This window comes from Pongo pygmaeus, chromosome 20 (genome assembly GCF_028885625.2).
Source record: "Pongo pygmaeus isolate AG05252 chromosome 20, NHGRI_mPonPyg2-v2.0_pri, whole genome shotgun sequence".
Taxonomy (NCBI): Eukaryota; Metazoa; Chordata; class Mammalia; order Primates; family Hominidae; genus Pongo; species Pongo pygmaeus.
The window spans coordinates 4,593,304-4,610,897 of record NC_072393.2 but is presented as its reverse complement, the minus strand read 5'-3'; the positions used below and the strand labels follow the sequence as shown (position 1 = coordinate 4,610,897).

Genomic DNA, 17,594 nt, shown 5'->3' with positions numbered 1-17,594 from the left:
GATGCACCCCGCACTGTCATTCTTTACCTGGTGAAAATTCAAACGAGATCAACCCTTCTATCCCCCAAAAAAGCAATCATAAAACCAGCAGAGCCTTGGTCTCTAGCCCTAGCGCTTTCACCAGTGTCTTGTTCCAGCCGGGGATGTGGCTCACACCTGGAATCCCAGCACTTTGGGAGGCTGAGGTGGGAGGATCGCTTGAGCCCAGGAGTTTAAGACCAGCCTGGGCAACATAGTAAGACCCTGTCTGTACCCCCTCGCCCCCACAAAAAAAGTCGGCCAGGTGCAGTGGCTCGTGCCTGTAATCCCAGCAATTTGGGAGGCTGAGGCAGGTGGATCATCTGAGGTCAGGAGTTGGAGACCAGCCTGACCAACATGGTGAAACCCCTTCTCTACTAAAAATACAAAATCTAGCTGGGCATGGTGGCAGGCGCCTGTAATCCCAGCTACTCGGGAGGCTGAGGCAGGAGAATCACTTGAACCCAGGAGACGGAGGTTGCAGTGAGCCGAAATCACGCCATTGCACTCCAGCCTGGGCGACAAGAGTAAGACTCCGTCTTTAAAAAAAAAAAAAAAAAAATCTGGTTTTACAAAGTCCTAATGTGTCCTAAGAGGTCATGGGCCCAGTTGGCTCCTCCCCCACACTCCCGCCCCACCCCCCGCCCAAACCCGGGCCACACACAGATGTCATGTGGCCTTTGGAGGGTTCTAAAATTGGGAAATTCCAGTGAAAATCCAGATTCCTGGTTTCTCTTCCTGTTTTTTTTTGTTTTGTTTTGTTTTTTGAGATGGGTTCTTGTTCTGTCGCCCAGGCTGGAGCGGCAGTAGTGTGATCATAGCTCACCGCAGCCTCAACCTCCTGGCTCAAGCAGTCCTCCCAGCTCAATCTCCCAAGTAGCTTGGACCACAGGCACACGCCACCACGCCTGGCTAATTTTTTTTTTTTTTTTTGGAGAGACAGGGTCTCACTATGTTGCCCAGGCTGATCTCAAACTCCTGGCCTCAAGCAGTCCTCCTGCCTCGGCCTCCCAAAGTGCTGGGATTACAGGAGTGAGCCACGGGTCTCCTGGTTTCTCGTGGGAAACACTGGGCCGTCCATCCACATGGCAGGAACAGGCCCCGCAGGCTTCCTTGCCCATGTGGCAGGTCTGACGCAGTGGCCTGTGCTGGCGTCTGAGTTCACGGCAAGCCAGGGTTTCAGTGGCTCCATGGCGAGTCTGCCTGGGTGGAATTTGACCTGGGTGCCTTTGGGCGCCTGCATCACCTCCCAGGCCGCTTCACCTCCCTTCTTTCTTTCTTTCCAGATGAATTTAAGTGCCCCATTAAGGAAGAGATTGCTCTGACCAGTGGTGAATGGGAGGTTTTGGCGAGGCACGGCTCCAAGGTACCAGGGTCTCCTCGCAGCCTTCCCCTGCTCCACACATGTGTGTTTTACACACATACACTCACACACGCATGTGCATACACACACATACACTCACACACATTCTCTCACACACACACACATTCTCACACATATACTCATTCTCACACACACGCACACATACACTCACACGTGCGTGCACACACACGCACACAGACCTGTGAGAACCCTGCTTTACAGCAGTTTGCAGGCCTCAGCACGGTGTCTACCGTACACACAAGCCAATCATTTCATCACCTCCCCGTCTCATCTTGAACGTTGTGCCATTCACGTGCTTTATCCTTTCACCCTGAAATTAAGAAAAACATTGGAAGCCTTTTAGAAATCATGAAAGAGGAAGCATGTCCTCTGCAGGCCATCCGGGGCCATGCGTCCAGCTGCCTTGTTGTGGGGCACGATGCTCCCCACACTGGAAGCCTGTGCCCCGCTGTCCCGGGAGACCACTTATCCTCAGTTTCTTCACGTCTTGGGGTCCCTGGTCACCCCATGCTCCAGCTGCCTCCACCGGCCTCTCAGGCCCTGGGCACAGGGGCGATGCCCTCTCCTCCCTTGGGGCTCTGAGGCCTCCCGGCTCCTTTCCAGGCATCAGCCAAAGCCTGCTCGCTCCCAGGCAGCAGCAGTTGTTTCAAGACCATTAGCGTCCCAGCGCAGGTGAAGGAGGGGCCCCGCTGCTCCACGCAGTGCAGGCTGCCCTCCCGCTCCTCCAGGAGACACCACTTCGGGGCCTACTGGGGCTTCCCACAGGAAGGTAGGGCCCTGCCACTTCTGAACCCAAACACCTGGGTCGGAGGAATGGCTGACCAGGCTGGGGACTGCCGGGTTTCCCTGAGCCTCTGTTTCGGGCACGGTGCCCTCCCTGGCCTTCCCACCTGGCTCTGGTGGGCCCTCCCAATTCAAGCCGGGAAAGAGCTGTCTGGGGGTGGAGCGCAGGCTCCAGGTCCCACCTGAGGACGCGCAGTTCCCAGCTTGACCAGGGGCTGCTCCTAGCCCACGGGGCCAGATAAGCGCATCTCTCAGGGACGGTTCATCTCCAGCCCTAAAGCCAGACTTGGGCGAGAACAGCGTGCGTCCCCAGTCCGAGGAACGTGAGGCCCACTCCTATGGGGCATGGAGAGGGGCGTGGGCCCAGGGGCATCTGGGATGCATCACGAGGACCCCCTGTCCCCCTGCAGATCTGGGTCAATGAGGAGACCAAGCTGGTGTACTTCCAGGGCACCAAGGACACACCGCTGGAGCACCACCTCTACGTGGTCAGCTATGAGGCGGCCGGCGAGATCGTACGCCTCACCACGCCCGGCTTCTCCCACAGCTGCTCCATGAGCCAGGTGGGACCGCCCAGCCTCACGGCACCGTCCTGTGCCCGTCCAACAGCTCCCAGCCAGAGCAGTCCCTGATGGCCGGGCACAGCACTGGGGTCATTCTCATGGTCTCACATTCTCATAGCTGCCTTGGAGCAGGTGGTGCCCACCCCGGCCTCCTGGGTAGGGCAGGGAAGGGAGGGAATTACCCACCGCCACTCCCAGGGTAGTAAGTGCTGGAGCCCCCCAGTGCCCGTCTGCTGAGCCTGGGCTCTGCCGCTCTGTGTGCAGTGGGATATGGCCCTTAGCCTCTCAGAACATTCTAGAATGTCAGGCGGTGGCCATGCAGAGGGCCACCCCTCGTCCAGGGCATGAGTCGGCTGCAGTTTGCCAGCTGTGGAGCCAGCAAATGTGCAGGCCTGTGCAGTGGCAGAGCCCTCAGCAGATCCAGGGGTCAGTGACTGTCCACGGGCCCCTGGCTGGGGGACAGACTCGTCCTGGCCTCAGTTTCCTGCTCTGCAGAATGGGGCGATGGCGGTGGTACCCCCCCTTGCAGCAGTGGGTGGAGCTTTGAGGTTTCATGACAGGCAGGGGCAGAGGGATGGGGGCGGGCGGGAGGGAAGCTACCCCGGATTTGCGGTCGGCACCCAGTGGAAAGGGCGCAGCGGCATCCCGTGGAGCTCATCACCCCATTCCACCCCCAGAACTTCGACATGTTCGTCAGCCACTACAGCAGCGTGAGCACGCCGCCCTGCGTGCACGTCTACAAGCTGAGCGGCCCCGACGACGACCCCCTGCACAAGCAGCCCCGCTTCTGGGCTAGCATGATGGAGGCAGCCAGTGAGTAGCCCCTGCCCCGCCCCACGGGAGCCTCTGCCCACCCGGCTGTAAAACGGGACAAGGGCCCCATTCTGGGGTAAGAGGCAGAGGCCTGGAGCCGGCCTGCTTGGCCTCCCACAGCACCCAGGCCCCTCCAGACATCCGGGAACTCATCATAGGACATAAGCCGCAGCCCCTGCCGTCCGAGACGGTCCTGGGTCCGAGCTGCAGTAAAGGTCCGGACTGCACAGAACCCGGCAGGGATGCAGCTCCGTGCCAACCCCCTGCCAAAATGGTAACCAATGAGACACAGACCCTGTCACTGGGAGCTCCCAGGGTAGTGGGCAGGTGACAAGTAAACATTTTCATCAGCGGGCACAGTGGCTCCTGCCTGTAATCCCAATGCTTTGGGAGGCCAAGGCAGGAGGATTGCTTGAGCCTAGGAGTTTGAGACCAGCCTGAGCAACATAGTAAGAACCCCCTCTACACAAATGTTAAAAATTAGCCGGGTGTAGTAGTGTGCACCTGTAGTCCTAGCTACTCAGGAGACTGAGATGGGGGAGCTCATTTGAGCCCAGAAGTTGGAGGCTGCAGTGAAGTGTGATTGTACCACTGCACTCCAGCCTGGGCAACAGAGCAAGACCCTGAGTCTAACAAAAATTAAAAATTAAAAACATTTTGGGCCGGGCACGGTGGCTCACACCTGTAATCCCAGCACTTTGGGAGGCTGAGGCAGGTGGATCACGAGGTCAGGAGATCGAGACCATCCTGGCTAACACAGTGAAACCCCATCTCTACTAAAAATACAAAAAATTAGCCGGGCGTGGTGGTGGGCGCCTGTAGTCCCAGCTACTCGGGAGGCTGAGGCAAGAGAATGGCGTGAACCTGGGAGGCGGAGGTTGCAGTGAGCTGAGATTGCACCACTGTACTTCAACCTGGGCAACAGAGCGAGACTCCGTCTCAAAAAAAAAAAAAAACAAAACAAAAAAACAAAAACAAAAACCTTTTGAACAGTGGTGGTCCATGCAGGGGTGGCCGGGATGCCAGGGTCCACCCACATTGGTTTGAAACCCGCCGTAGTTATCAGGCTTTCCACTTCCCCTTCTCCAGGACCCTGGAGTCCTGGCCACAGCGGCATGCAGAGGGCCCTTTATGGTGTCCTGTGCCCAGAGGCTGCCGCCCACAGCAGCACCTGCTCAGAGCCGACACTCCGGGGCCTTTATCAGGAAAAGGAGCAAGGGGTCAGTCACAGGGGGGCCTCAGGAAATGAGGCAACCTGACACCTTGCCCAGAACCTGGAAGTTGGCCAGGACCCTTCATTGGTGACTCCGGGTTCCAGTGCTGGCTCCGTCACACAGGTTAGCGTATCACCATGAAGTGTTTCTTTATCAACGAAACTGTATATACAGAGTGTAGGATGAAAACCAGCGGGTCAGCACACTGCTGGGCTCCCAGGCATCACTCAGTACAAGGACAACCCACCCTGGCCCTGTCTCTGCCGTGTTGGTGGGTTTCCAGAACATTCTAGACACAACGAATTTCCAGCATATGTGGGGTATTCGGTGGGCTAGAAAGCATTTTGTGATGCCCTCACCCCTGAGCAGAAACAGATCCCAGGCCTCCCTTCAGAGCCCAGTCCTCACCATCCTGTCCGCACCGACACCGCCAGGAGCTGGAGCCCTGGCTTCAGATGAGGAGATGGGTCAGGGAGGGGAAGGGGCTCAGCAGGGCACCCAGCCTAGCAGTGGGGGCAGAGACCAGAACCTCAGTGCCCTGGGGAACGAGGCACTGTTTCCCAAAACTCCCAATCTGTGTCACATTTGAAGACTGCCTGCATTACGAGCAGGCCAGCTGCTACCAAATCCAGCCACGTGCAGTCCCTCTGTGGTCTGTGGCCGCATTAGCACTACTGCAGCAGATGACACAGAGACACGGCCCAGAGCGTGTGTCCCACCACGCCCAATTCCCAGAGCCCAATATATTTGCTATCTGGCCCTCCACATTAAACTTCTGCTACCCCTAGACCTGTAGTACCCTTTACTCATCTTCCTATAAATTACCCCACCAAAATTTACCTACATACGTTTATTTAAAGAAAAAACTTTGGGCCAGGTGCAGTGCCTCACGCCTGTAATCCCAGCACATTGGGAAGCCAAGGTGTGCGGGTCACCCGAGGTCAGGAGTTCGATGCCTGGGTGTGGTGGCTCATGTCTGTAATCCCAGCACTTTGGGAAACAGAGGTGGGTGGATCACCTAAGGACAGGAGTTCGAGACCAGCCTGGCCAATATGGTGAAACCCCATCTCTACTAAAAGTACAAAAATTAGCCAAGCGTGGTGGCGAGCACCTGTAATCCCAGCTACTTGGGAAGATGAGGCAGGAGAATTGCTCAAACCCAGGAGGTGCAAGTTGCCGTGAACCAAGATCGTGCCACTGCACTGCAGCCTGGGTGACAGAGTAAGACTCTGTCTCAAAAAAAAAAACAAAAAAAACCACAAGCAGTTCGAGACAAGTTTGGCCAACATGGTGAAACCCCATCTCTGCTAAAAATACAAAAACATTAGCCGGGCGTGGTGCCGTGCACCTATAATCCTAGCTCAGGAGGCTGAGGCAGGAGAATCTCTTGAACCCAGGAAGGCGGAGGTTGCAGTGAGCCAAGATCACAAGACTTTGTCTTGAAAAAAAAAGAAGAAAAAGAAAAGAAACAGAAAAACGCCCACCATCCTGTTGCTTTGCAAAAACAGCAGTGACCCTACACAGGAGGCCGAGGTGGGAGGATCACTTGAGGCCAGGAAGTCAAGACCAGCCTGGGCAACAGGGAGACAAGACCCCGTCTCTACAAAAACCGTACAAATCTCATTTTAATTAAAAAAAAGTTTTTTTCAATTATCAACTCTCAGGAAGCCCAGGAAAAGAGGGGGTGCTTTGGTCCACCCTCCGAGGCTTGGGGTGGGCAGGAGAACAAGGGTGTCGGCCGGATGTGGCTTCCCCGGACAGCCAGTTAGCCGCCCTGTCTCCTGCAGGCTGCCCCCCGGATTACGTGCCTCCAGAGATCTTCCATTTCCACACGCGCTCGGATGTGCGGCTCTACGGCATGATCTACAAGCCCCACGCCTTGCAGCCGGGGAAGAAGCACCCCACCGTCCTCTTTGTGTATGGAGGCCCCCAGGTGGGTGCACACCTGCTCCCCAGACCCCCACCCCACCATCCACCCGAGGACTCCCCATCCCCACTCAAGTGCCAGCTGTAGAACGGTCAACCAGAGGAGGCTCCCCGGCTACCTGCCTGGTGCCCCAGGCCACCCCACCTGCCCTGACTATACAGGGTCCTCAGGGCCCCTCACTCTCCTTTCTCTGTGCCCGTTTGCACGCTCCCTGCCCTTCCTGGATGGCCTCCCCTTCCCCCCTCCGCCTGTTGACTCTCCCCTGTTCCTCTAGGAAGTCCCCTAGTCTCCAGGTTGGTATGGAGGTGGCCACGGGCCCTGGGCCCAATTCCTGGAGCAGGGGTCAAGAGCAGGCAGCAGATTGGCAGGTGGACCATCTTAGGCGCACATCTTACCCAGAGCAGCTCTGTTCCCACAGAGGATACGGGGTGATGTCTGGGTACTTTGTGGTTCATCACCACTGGGAGTTCTCCTGGCCTGGAGTGGCTTCTCAGCACCCCGGAGTGCCCAGATGGCCCCACCCGAGAATGAGCCACCCCAATGTCCATCATGCCAGAGTGGTTGTTCCAGGCAGGACTGGGGCAGAGGCCCAGCTGAGAAAGAGCCTGACAGTGGCCCTTCCCTCTCCCTAGCAGGGTCCCGAGTGTGGGCCCCTCCCGCCTTGCCACTCCCAGGTGTCCATCCAGAGCCTCCGGGGCACAAGTGCCTTCATTAGGCTCTAAGGCCCCAGCCCGGCCCGGTCCCCAGCCCACCGGCATCTCCCCTGCCCGGCCCGTCCTGCCCGGCATCTCCTGCTGGACTGCTGCCCCTCACCTCCTCACAGGTGCAGCTGGTGAATAACTCCTTCAAAGGCATCAAGTACTTGCGGCTCAACACACTGGCCTCCCTGGGCTATGCCGTGGTTGTGATTGACGGCAGGGGCTCCTGTCAGCGAGGGCTTCGGTTCGAAGGGGCCCTGAAAAACCAAATGGTAACAACTCCTCCCTGTTGCTCTGGGTCCTTCCGGTCTCAGGAAGGGAGCCCTGGGCCGTGTGGGTGCGGGGCATGGGAGCGGCTCTGGAATACCACCCGCAGAAGGGCACTTCTGGCTGGGGTGACACAGGCTCAATGAGGCGGCCTTTTAGAACAAAAGGGGACGTATGCTTTGCTGCTCAGCTCTGGGCTGCGCCCTCCAGGGACAGAGGCAAGTTGTGCCGACATTGGCGATGATGACGGTGGTGATGGCGATCATCTCGGCCCCTTTGCACTGCTGGAACAAAACCCCACAGCCTGGGGATTTATAAAGAACGAAAATCTCTCACAGTTCTGGAGGCTGGGAGGTCCAAGGCCAAGGCAGGGCTGTGTCGGGGAGGGCTGCTCTCTGTTCCCACGAGGATGCCTGGTTGGCAAACCCTCCAGAGAGGCCCTGTGCTGCTTCCTACACGGCAGAGGGATTGCAAGGGGTGGAAAAGGCGTGACCTCCCTCCATCAGGCCCTTTTATAAGGGCCCCCATCCCATTCACATGAGTGGGCCCCATGGCTCAGTCGCTTGAAGGCCGCAGTAGTGATCTCAGCACGGACTTCAGAGGGGACACCAGCATTGAAATCGTGGCAGTGGCGATGGTGGGGATGTGGCTGGTAGTGACAGCGGTGATGGCACCAGCCATTCTTTGTGCCCTTGCACATGCCTGGGCACCCCTGTCTTTTTCTTCCTCGTGCCCTCTGGAAAATGGGTCCTCTTCCTGTTCATGTCCCTTTATTAGGGATGGGCAAACTGAGGCCCTCAGAGGGGACGTGGCTCCCAGAGCCACTCGCCTGGGAGGTGGCAGAGCAAGATGGCTGCTGGATCTGTCCAGCCACCCCCAGATAGCAGGCAGGGTTGGCAGGGCCTGGAGGGACAGGGGGCTTCCAGCAAGCCACTTTTCATCCAAGGGGGAGAGACGCCCTGAAAGGAGCAGAGGTGTCACTGCAGGGGAGGGACGTACCGGGAGGAGGCCACTAAGAGGTGCCCGGCTTCATCCCTCAGGGCCAGGTGGAGATCGAGGACCAGGTGGAGGGCCTGCAGTTCGTGGCCGAGAAGTATGGCTTCATCGACCTGAGCCGAGTTGCCATCCATGGCTGGTCCTACGGGGGCTTCCTCTCGCTCATGGGGCTAATCCACAAGCCCCAGGTGTTCAAGGTGGGTCCCACCCCTGGCCGGCCTCAGCCACACCCCTCCCTGCCCTCTTCCCCATCTACGCCGCGTTTGCCCACCGCCCGCGCCACCCGGAGCCCACCCACCGGGGAGGCGCCTCGGCAGGGGCCTTGCCACGTGGCTGTTTCTCCCCGCAGCAGCCCCACGGGGCCGAGCCCCCCTCCTCATTGCCCGCCACCGCCGACCGCAGGATGGCATCCGGCTGCACAAAACCCCGCCAGCAGCTCTCTGTGGGAGGCTGAGCCCGGGACCCCGGCCTCGGATGGGCAGAGGTGGGGCATGGTGTGCAGAGCGGCGGGGGGGCCCCAGGCCGGCGGCAGTCAGGGCACTGCGGGGCGGCGGCGATGAGGAGGAGGAGGAGGCAGACGGGCAGTGGGACCCGGCCCTCTGCGGCGGCGGGGAGGGGCCGCACCTGCCCGCCTGTGGCGCCCTGCCCACCCCCGAGCCACGCACCGTCCACGGGGGCCACGCGGTCTGAGGGCCCCTCCCTTGCCGGCCCCATGTGCATGAGCGCTCCTCACGGGCTCCAGGGCGGCCCCGGGACAGCGGCTGATGCTGGCTGTAGGACCCGACGCCTGTTTCTCTCTCTCTCTCTGCCCCCATCTGTCTGCTGTGTCCCTCAGGTGGCCATCGCGGGTGCCCCGGTCACCGTCTGGATGGCCTACGACACAGGGTACACTGAGCGCTACATGGACGTCCCTGAGAACAACCAGCATGGCTATGAGGCGGGTTCCGTGGCCCTGCACGTGGAGAAGCTGCCCAATGAGTAAGGCCGCCGCCCTGCCCTGCGCTCCTCCCCCAGGCTTCTCCTGCACCCGGGCACCAGCTGTCTCCATCAGGGTGCCCTCCTGCCCCAGCTGGCCCCGCCCAGGGAGCCTCAGGCCATGCTCCCACCTCCCCCCTGTGCTCCTGTGGTGGCGTCTGCCTGCATGTGCCTCACAGTCCCTCCAGCCCACCCTCCCTCCTCACTGCACCTTGCAGGAAGGGGCACCCGGGGATGCTTGTCTGGGGAAGGAGGCTCCCAGCCCTGCCCTGGGAAAGATGAGGGAATTCGAGTCACTGCTTTTCACAGGCAAGCCTCCCCCACTTCCCTGCATCCTGCCGGAGGCCCCATCGCAGCCTCTGTCTTGTGCTTCTGGACATGGATGTCCACAGGGCCAGGGACCAGCTCAGATGTCCCATTTTATGCTTTTGACATGGGTCTTATTCTCTGATGGAGAGAAAACAGTGTTCCCATTTTCTGGCACGTCTCCAGAAAATGTTCCCCAGAGTCCCATGCAGTCGCCTAGGGGGTTAAAAATCTGCCTGGGCATGGGCCGGGCGCGGTGGCTCACGCCTGTAATCCCAGCACTCTGGGAGGCTGAGGTGGGTGGATCATGAGGTCAGGAGATTGAGACCATCCTAGCTAGCAAGATGAAACCCCGTCTCTACTAAAAATACAAAAAATTAGCCGGGTGTGGTGGCGGGCACCTGTAGTCCCAGCTACATGGGAGGCTGAGGCAGGAGAATGGCATGAACCCGGGAGGTGGAGCATGCAGTGAGCCAAGATAGCGCCACTGCACTACAGCCTGGGCGATAGAGAGAAACTCCGACTCAAAAAAAAAAAAAGTCTGCCTGGGCACTCTGGGAGGCCAAGGCAGAAGGATTGCTTAAGGTAAGAGTTCGAGACTAGCCTGGCCAACATGGTGAAACCCCATCTCTACAAAAAAATACAAAAAATTAGCTGGGCGTGGTAGTACACACCTGTAATGCCAGCTACTCGGAAGGCTGAAGCAGGAGAATCGCTTGAACCCGGGAGGTGGAGTTTGTAGTGAGCCAACATCATGCCACTGCACTCCAGCCTGGGCAACAGAGAGAAACTGTCTCAAAAACAATAACAATAATAGGCTAGGCACGGTGGCTCGCACCTGTAATCCCAGCACTTTGGGAGGCTGAGGTGGGTGGATCACTTGAGGTCAGGAGTTCAAGACCAGCCTAGCCAACACGGTGAAACCCCATCTCTACTAAAAATATAAAAATTAGCCAGGTGTGGTGACACACACCTGTAATCCCAGCTACTCAGGAGGCCGAGGCAGGAGAATTGTTTGAACCTGGAAGGGTGAGGTCGCAGTGAGCTAAGATCGCACCACTGCACTCCAGCCTGGGCAACAGAGCGAGACTCTGTCTCACAAAATAATAATAATTTATTGTGGTGAAATTCACAGAACCTAAAAGTCACCTTAAAGCAGCCCTCAGTGCATTTGCAGTGGTTCCAGAACCTTTCCAGCACTCCAGTGTCAAACCCTGTTCCCATTCCTTAGCAGTCACTCCCTGTCCCGGGGCAGCCACTGATCTGTGCTCTGTCTCAATGGGTTTATAGTTCAGTTAATTTGGATGAATGTAAACTGGAATTTCAATGGCGATGTGTGGCCACTGGCTCCCGTATCGGACAGGAAGGGCTAAGGCAGCCAATTCTGGTAAGGCTGCGTGTTGGCCTCACTAGTAGCCCAGGCCACACTCCAGACCACAGAAAGCAGCAGACCTAAGTGGGTTTTTGTTTTGTTTTGTTGAGAGAGTCTCACTCTGTCATCCTGGCTGGAATGCAGTGGCTTAATCTCAGCTCACTGCAACCTCCACCTCCCGGGTTAAAGCAATTTTGGTGCCTCAGCCTCCTCAGTAGCTGGAATTACAGGCGTGCACCACCACGCCCAGCTAATTTTTGTATCTTTAGTACAGATGGGGTTTCACCATGTTGCCCAGACTGGTCTTGAACTCCTGGCCTCAAGTGATCCACCTGCCTTGGCCTCCCAAAATGCTGGGATTACAGGTGTAAGCCACCATGCCCAGCATTTTTTTTTTTTTTTTTTTTTTGATAATAGCTCACTGCACCCTCCCAGGGTTCAGGTGATCCTCCTGCCTCAGGCTCAGCTGGGACCACAGGTCTGCACCACCACGCCTGGCTAACTTTTAAATATTTTTGTAGAGATGACGTTTTGCCATGTTGCCCAGGCTGGTCTCAAACACCTGGACTCAAGCAATCCACCCAGCTTGGCCTCTCAAAGTACTGGGATTAGAGGCATGAGGCACTGCACCCAGCCTGGGTTTTTATTTTTGTTTTTGTTTTTTTAATTTAGAGATGGGGTCTTGCTCTGTCACCCAGGCTGGAGTGCAGTGGTATGATCATAGCTCACTGTAGCCTCCACCTCCTGGGCTCAAGTGATCCTCCTGCCTCAGCCTGCACAGTAGCTGGACTTACAGGCGCACCACTACACTCAGCTGATCTTTTTTTTTTTTTTTTTTTTTTTTTTGAGACACTGTCTCCATCTGTCTCCCAGGCTGGAGTGCAGTGGCGCGATCTTGGCCGGCGCACTGCAACCTCTGCCTCTGAGGCTCAAGCAGTTCTCCTGCCTTAGCCTCCCAAGTAGCTGCGATTTCAGGCACCTACCACCATGCCTGGCTAATTTTTTTCAAATATATTTTTAGTAGAGACGGGGTTTCACCATGTTGGCCAGGCTGGTTTCAAACTCCTGACCTTGTGATCCGCACCCCTCCTACCCCGCGGACAACCCCTGGCCTCAGACCCTTCACCCTCTGTTTTCCAGGCCCAACCGCTTGCTTATCCTCCACGGCTTCCTGGACGAAAACGTGCACTTTTTCCACACAAACTTCCTCGTCTCCCAACTGATCCGAGCAGGGAAACCTTACCAGCTCCAGGTGGGTGGCTCTTGGGGGCTTCGGCCCCTCCGCAAGCCGACAGATCCCTGGGAGTAGGGGGTGGGACGAGGCGGGGTGGCTTCCCACTGTGATCAGGGGCTCCCTGGGGGATCTGGGGCTCCCAGCCCCGCACCCCACAGCCCTATGTCCCCGCCCTCCCAGCTCCCAGGGCCACTGATGTATCAGTCCTGTCTTGACAGCTCAGGGTTCCGCCTGCCTTCGGTGCTGGGAGCACGGGGTCGGGGGCTGCCACACCCACCCCTGCTCCGGGCCTAATGGAGGGAGGAACCCTTACCGAAATTGCCCCGCAGACGGGCTTTATTTGAAACTGAGAAATTGCGTAGAAGAAACCGCTGAGTGCTGAAGGCCCTAGCAGGCTCCTTACTAAGGGGCTGGGGCCAAGCATTCCCTGAGGAGGCAGCAGTGAAGGGTGCTAGAGTGAGTGGAGCCAGCCAGGCTTGGGGGACCGAGCGGGAGGAGAGTGGGGGAGTGGGTGGAGCCTTGGCAGCAACGTGGGGCTCAGTCTAGGTGGGCGGGGCTTCTGCGCTAAGGGGTGGGCATGATTGTGGGCGGAGCCTCAATGGCGAGGAGGGTGGGGCTTCTGCAGAGGGACGGGGCTTCAGTGTTACGGTGGGTGGGGCTTCTGCAGTAAATGGTTGGCCTCGGTGTGGGGAAGGGCCTCAGTGGTGAAGAGGGTGGGGCTCCGTGGGGGAGCAGGGCCCCAGCGGTGAGGAGGGTGGGGTTTCTGCTGTGGAGGAGGGGGGGCGTCAGTAAGGAGGGTTGAGCTTCTGCTATAGAGGGGCAGCGCCTCAGTGGGGGCGGGGCTTCGGCTGGATTTCCAGCTGAGGGTGGTGGGAGGTGACCTGGGCTTGTGAGCAGAGCATAGAGTTGGGCGGCTTGCCGTTTGACCCACATTTCTCTGGCTGCTTTGTGGACGGCCTGTGGGGCACAGTGGGACGTGGTCCATAGTTGTTCCGGCGAGAGATTCGGGAGGTATCTTGGAGGCAAGAGGGCCAGGTTTTATTACCTGTGGACTGCAGACAGTTTCTACTTCCTGGGCGTATGCTCTGTCCTGTGGGGAGCGTCCTGTTGCCTTTCAACAGAGCAGGGAAATGGGGCCGCAGAGCAGGAGGGAGGCAGAGCCGCCTTGTGGGGTGATGAGCTGGTCTCTTGGCGGTGCCCCCCACCGACACCCCACATCCCAAGCAGCCCAGGGGGTGATGTCAGGCGGGGCTGGAATGGAACTTCAGATGTCTCTTCCCAGCCTGAGACCCGAGCCCACTGCCCTCCCAGGGGCCAGGTAGCTGGGACAGCAGTCACCCTTGCACCTCGTTTCTCCGTCTTTGAAACGGACATGATAACTCGGCCTCCTCGAAGGCTGCTGGGGCCAAACAAGGTCTGTCAGAAAAGCATTCAGGCCGGGCGTGGTGGCTCACGCCTGTAATCCCAGCACTTTGGAAGGCCGAGGCGGGTGGATCACTTGAGGCCAGGAGTTTGAGACCAGCCTGGCTAACATGGCAAAACCCCGTCTCTACTAAAAATACAAACATTAGCCGAGTGTGGTGGCACACGCCTGTAGTCCCAGCTACTCGGGAGGCTGAAGCAGGAGAATCGCTTGAACCTGGGAGGCGGAGGTTACAGTGAACCGAGATTGTGCCACTGCACTCCAGCCTGGGCGGCAGAGCGAGACTCCGTCTTAAAAGAAAAAAAAAAAAAAAAAAAAAGAAAGAAAAGCATTCAGCACACAGGGTGGGCCCAGGGTCCTGTCTCACTGCCTCCCCACAGGAAGTAGAACATGAGATGAGAGAGGCTGTGGGGTGGGAACATGGCATTGGGTGGGACAGATAGAGTGCACCTCACCTTCTGTTTCAGTGACCCCAAAACATCTGGGCCAGGCAGCTGGTGGCCCCAGGCCTTCTTTATGCACAAATCACATTTGTCACATGCTGGGCCTTGGGCTTGGTCTGGAAGCTCATTGGGAAGCCAGACAGACCCTCTCTCTGCCCTCTTAGCCCAAGAGGAAAAAGTAACCAGGCAGCTGGGACCCCTAGTGGCATAAAGGCATGGGCACATGTGCATATGGCTGGTGGCAAGGGCAGCAGAGTCTGCCCCAGGGAGTGCCACTGCCCAGGCTGGGGAAGGAGTGGGCCCTTGAAGTGCCTGGGGCAGCAGGACCTGGAAGCTGGTCTTGATGTCAGACTGGCAAGTCCTTGCAGAGGTCTAGGCTGGGGACAGTGTCATCAAACTCGTGATTCATCCAGGGATGGATTAAAGAAGGAAAGAGTAGAGAAGGGGAAACCAGTGGGTGGCTTGGTGCATTCCCAGGGTGATGGGCAATGGTGGGGACCAGGAGCCTGGCAAGGAGGGGATGATTCAGAAACCCATCTCACTGGCAGGAGGTGGCGTAGATGGGCCACCTGCCCCTGCTGCCGGCCAGCCCCAGGGTTCTTTGTGGAGAACGTGGGGTTATTTTCATGCCTTGGTCCTACCAACCCCTAGGGGGCAGTGGGGAGCTATAGGGGTTGTCCGTCAGTGCCTCAAGAGCCCTCCTTCGTGGCCAGAGGCAGGACCTGCACCCCCGTGTGGATCCACCCCCGGGCCTGGCGTTGGCTGGGCCAGGTCTCAGGAGCCTGGGGAGTTCCATGTTACTGCCTGCCTCTTGGCTTGATCCCCCTTGGGCCCTAAGAGGACCCAGAAAATGCTTCACAAATCCTCAAAGGCAGCTGTCCTAAGGCCCAGAGCTAGTCACATGCCTTTTGGTAAAGTGGAAATGGCTCGAGACCAGGGCACCAGATGTCCCTGAGGCTTGAAGCCTCAGCCACCTCCACAGAGATGAGTTGGTCGCCCGTCAGCAGGTTTGGGGGAAAGAGGCAAACGGTTTCTTCCTAAATCTTTCCTCTGTGCAAGTGCACACCGCAAGGCGTTTTGTAAACTTTGTCTTACCAAACCCTCCCAAAGACTGTGAGGTCCGGATTCACCCCATTTTTGAGAAGGGCCTAGAGTTACACTGCAAGTCAACAGCCGAGGTGGGATTCAAACCCAGATCCATGGGCCTCAGAGCACCTGCGCCTTCCCGGATGCCCTGAGCCAGAATAAGGGAGGAGCCTAGGACACGGGGGTGGTCCAGCCACGCCCCCCAGCCCTGCCTCCTGTCTCCCCGCAGATCTACCCCAACGAGAGACACAGTATTCGCTGCCCCGAGTCGGGCGAGCACTATGAAGTCACGTTGCTGCACTTTCTACAGGAATACCTCTGAGCCTGCCCACCGGGAGCCGCCACATCACAGCACAAGTGGCTGCAGCCTCCGCGGGGAACCAGGCGGGAGGGACTGAGTGGCCCGCCGGCCCCAGTGAGGCACTTTGTCCCGCCCCACGCTGGCCAGCCCCTTGGAGCCGCTGCCTTCACCGCCCCGACGCCTTTTATCCTTTTTTAAATGCTCCTGGGTTTTATGTCCGCTGCTTCTTGGTTGCCGAGACAGAGAGATGGTGGTCTCGTGCCAGCCCCTCCTCTCCCCGCCTTCTGGGCGGAGGAGGTCACACGCTGATGGGCACTGGAGAGGCCAGAAGAGACTCAGAGGAGCGGGCTGCCCTCCGCCTGGGGCTCCCTGTGACCTCTCAGTCCCCTGGCCCGGCCAGCCACCGTCCCCAGCACCCAAGCATGCAATTGCCTGTCCCCAGCCCCCCGCCAGCCTCCCCCACTTGATGTTTCTGTTTTGTTTGAGGGGATATTTTTCATAATTATTTAAAAGACAGGCCGGGCGCGGTGGCTCACGTCTGTAATCCCAGCACTTTGGGAGGCTGAGGCGGGCGGATCACCTGAGGTTGGGAGTTCAAGACCAGCCTGGCCAACATGGGGAAACCCTGTCTCTACTAAAAATACAAAAAATTAGCCGGGTGCAGTGGCACGTGCCTGTAATCCCAGCTACTGGGGAGGCTGAGGCAGGAGAATCGCTTGAACCCGGGAGGTGGAGGTCGCAGTGAGCCGAGATTGTGCCATTGCACTCCAGCCTGGGCAACAAGAGCGAAACTCTGTCTCAAAATAAATAAAAAATAAAAGACAGAAAGCAAGGGGTGCCTAAATCTAGACTCGGGGTCCACACCGGGCAGCGGGGTTGCAACCCAGCACCTGGTAGGCTCCATTTCTTCCCAAGTCCGAGCAGAGGGTCATGCGGGCCCCACAGGAGAAGCGGCCAGGGCCCGCGGGGGGCACCACCTGTGGACAGCCCTCCTGTCCCCAAGCTTTCAGGCAGGCACTGAAACGCACCGAACTTCCACGCTCTGCTGGTCAGTGGCGGCTGTCCCCTCCCCAGCCTAGCCGCCCGGCCACATGTGTCTGCCTGGCCCGTACATACCAGGGGTTCCGGGGTTGGGAGCTGAACCATCCCCACCTCAGGGTTATACTTCCGCCTAACCTTCCCTCCCTGCCAAGAGCTCTGCCAGGGGCGGGCAAAAAAAAAAAAAGTAAAAAGAAAAGAAAAAAAAAAAAAGAAACAAACCACCTCTACATATTATGGAAAGAAAATATTTTTGTCGATTCTTATTCTTTTATAACTATGCGTGGAAGAAGTAGACACATTAAACGATTCCAGATGGAAACATGTCACCTGCCTGAGGTTCCTTCTAAGTCCTGGGGCTCCTGAGTGGGAGGGGCTTCTGGGGGGCAACAGACAAGACACGGCAGAAGGGCGCTGCCATCTGCAGGGACTGCTGGGGTGCTGGGGCTGCCTGGGCACCATGGCCTGATCAGACTGACCCAAAGAGGATGGCTGCAGCCACCTGATGAGGGTAGTCCTGTCCTCGCTGGTCTAGGAAGGTCTACCGGTCTCCGGGGACTCAGCTCTGGCTGTCATGTGTGGCCTGGTCTGGCCCCCCGGGCTCCCCAGAGCCTCAGCACAACCCAAATTACAGCATCCTCCACGCTGGATCCTCCCCCGGCCAACACCTCCTTTTCTACCTGAGACTCTGCACCCTGAGGACTACGACAAGCCAAGGCCCTCCTCACATCGTCCCAGCAGCCAAGACACACA

At 58.0% G+C, this 17,594-nt stretch overlaps 1 protein-coding gene and 1 pseudogene across 3 annotated transcripts in view; one reads left to right on the top strand and one right to left on the bottom strand.

Annotated features, from left to right (window-relative positions):
- Positions 1 to 17,163, top strand: part of DPP9 (dipeptidyl peptidase 9) — a 50,472-nt gene extending 33,309 nt beyond the window's left edge. The window contains exons 14-22 of one of the 3 annotated variants that reach the window (XM_054466405.2): positions 1,305 to 1,384; positions 2,596 to 2,748; positions 3,426 to 3,561; positions 6,563 to 6,708; positions 7,526 to 7,672; positions 8,708 to 8,860; positions 9,499 to 9,641; positions 12,457 to 12,568; positions 15,732 to 17,163. In XM_054466405.2, coding sequence (XP_054322380.1) covers positions 1,305 to 1,384; positions 2,596 to 2,748; positions 3,426 to 3,561; positions 6,563 to 6,708; positions 7,526 to 7,672; positions 8,708 to 8,860; positions 9,499 to 9,641; positions 12,457 to 12,568; positions 15,732 to 15,824 — 1,163 coding nt within the window. In that variant the 3' untranslated portion in view covers positions 15,825 to 17,163. Of the gene's footprint in view, positions 1 to 1,304; positions 1,385 to 2,595; positions 2,749 to 3,425; positions 3,562 to 6,562; positions 6,709 to 7,525; positions 7,673 to 8,707; positions 8,861 to 9,012; positions 9,148 to 9,498; positions 9,642 to 12,456; positions 12,569 to 15,731 lie in introns of those variants that run through there. The other 2 variants (XM_054466400.2, XM_054466403.2) reach the window with 2 other exon arrangements.
- LOC129021210 (uncharacterized) lies at positions 6,773 to 7,490 on the bottom strand (annotated as a pseudogene).
- Positions 17,164 to 17,594: the final 431 nt, after the last annotated feature.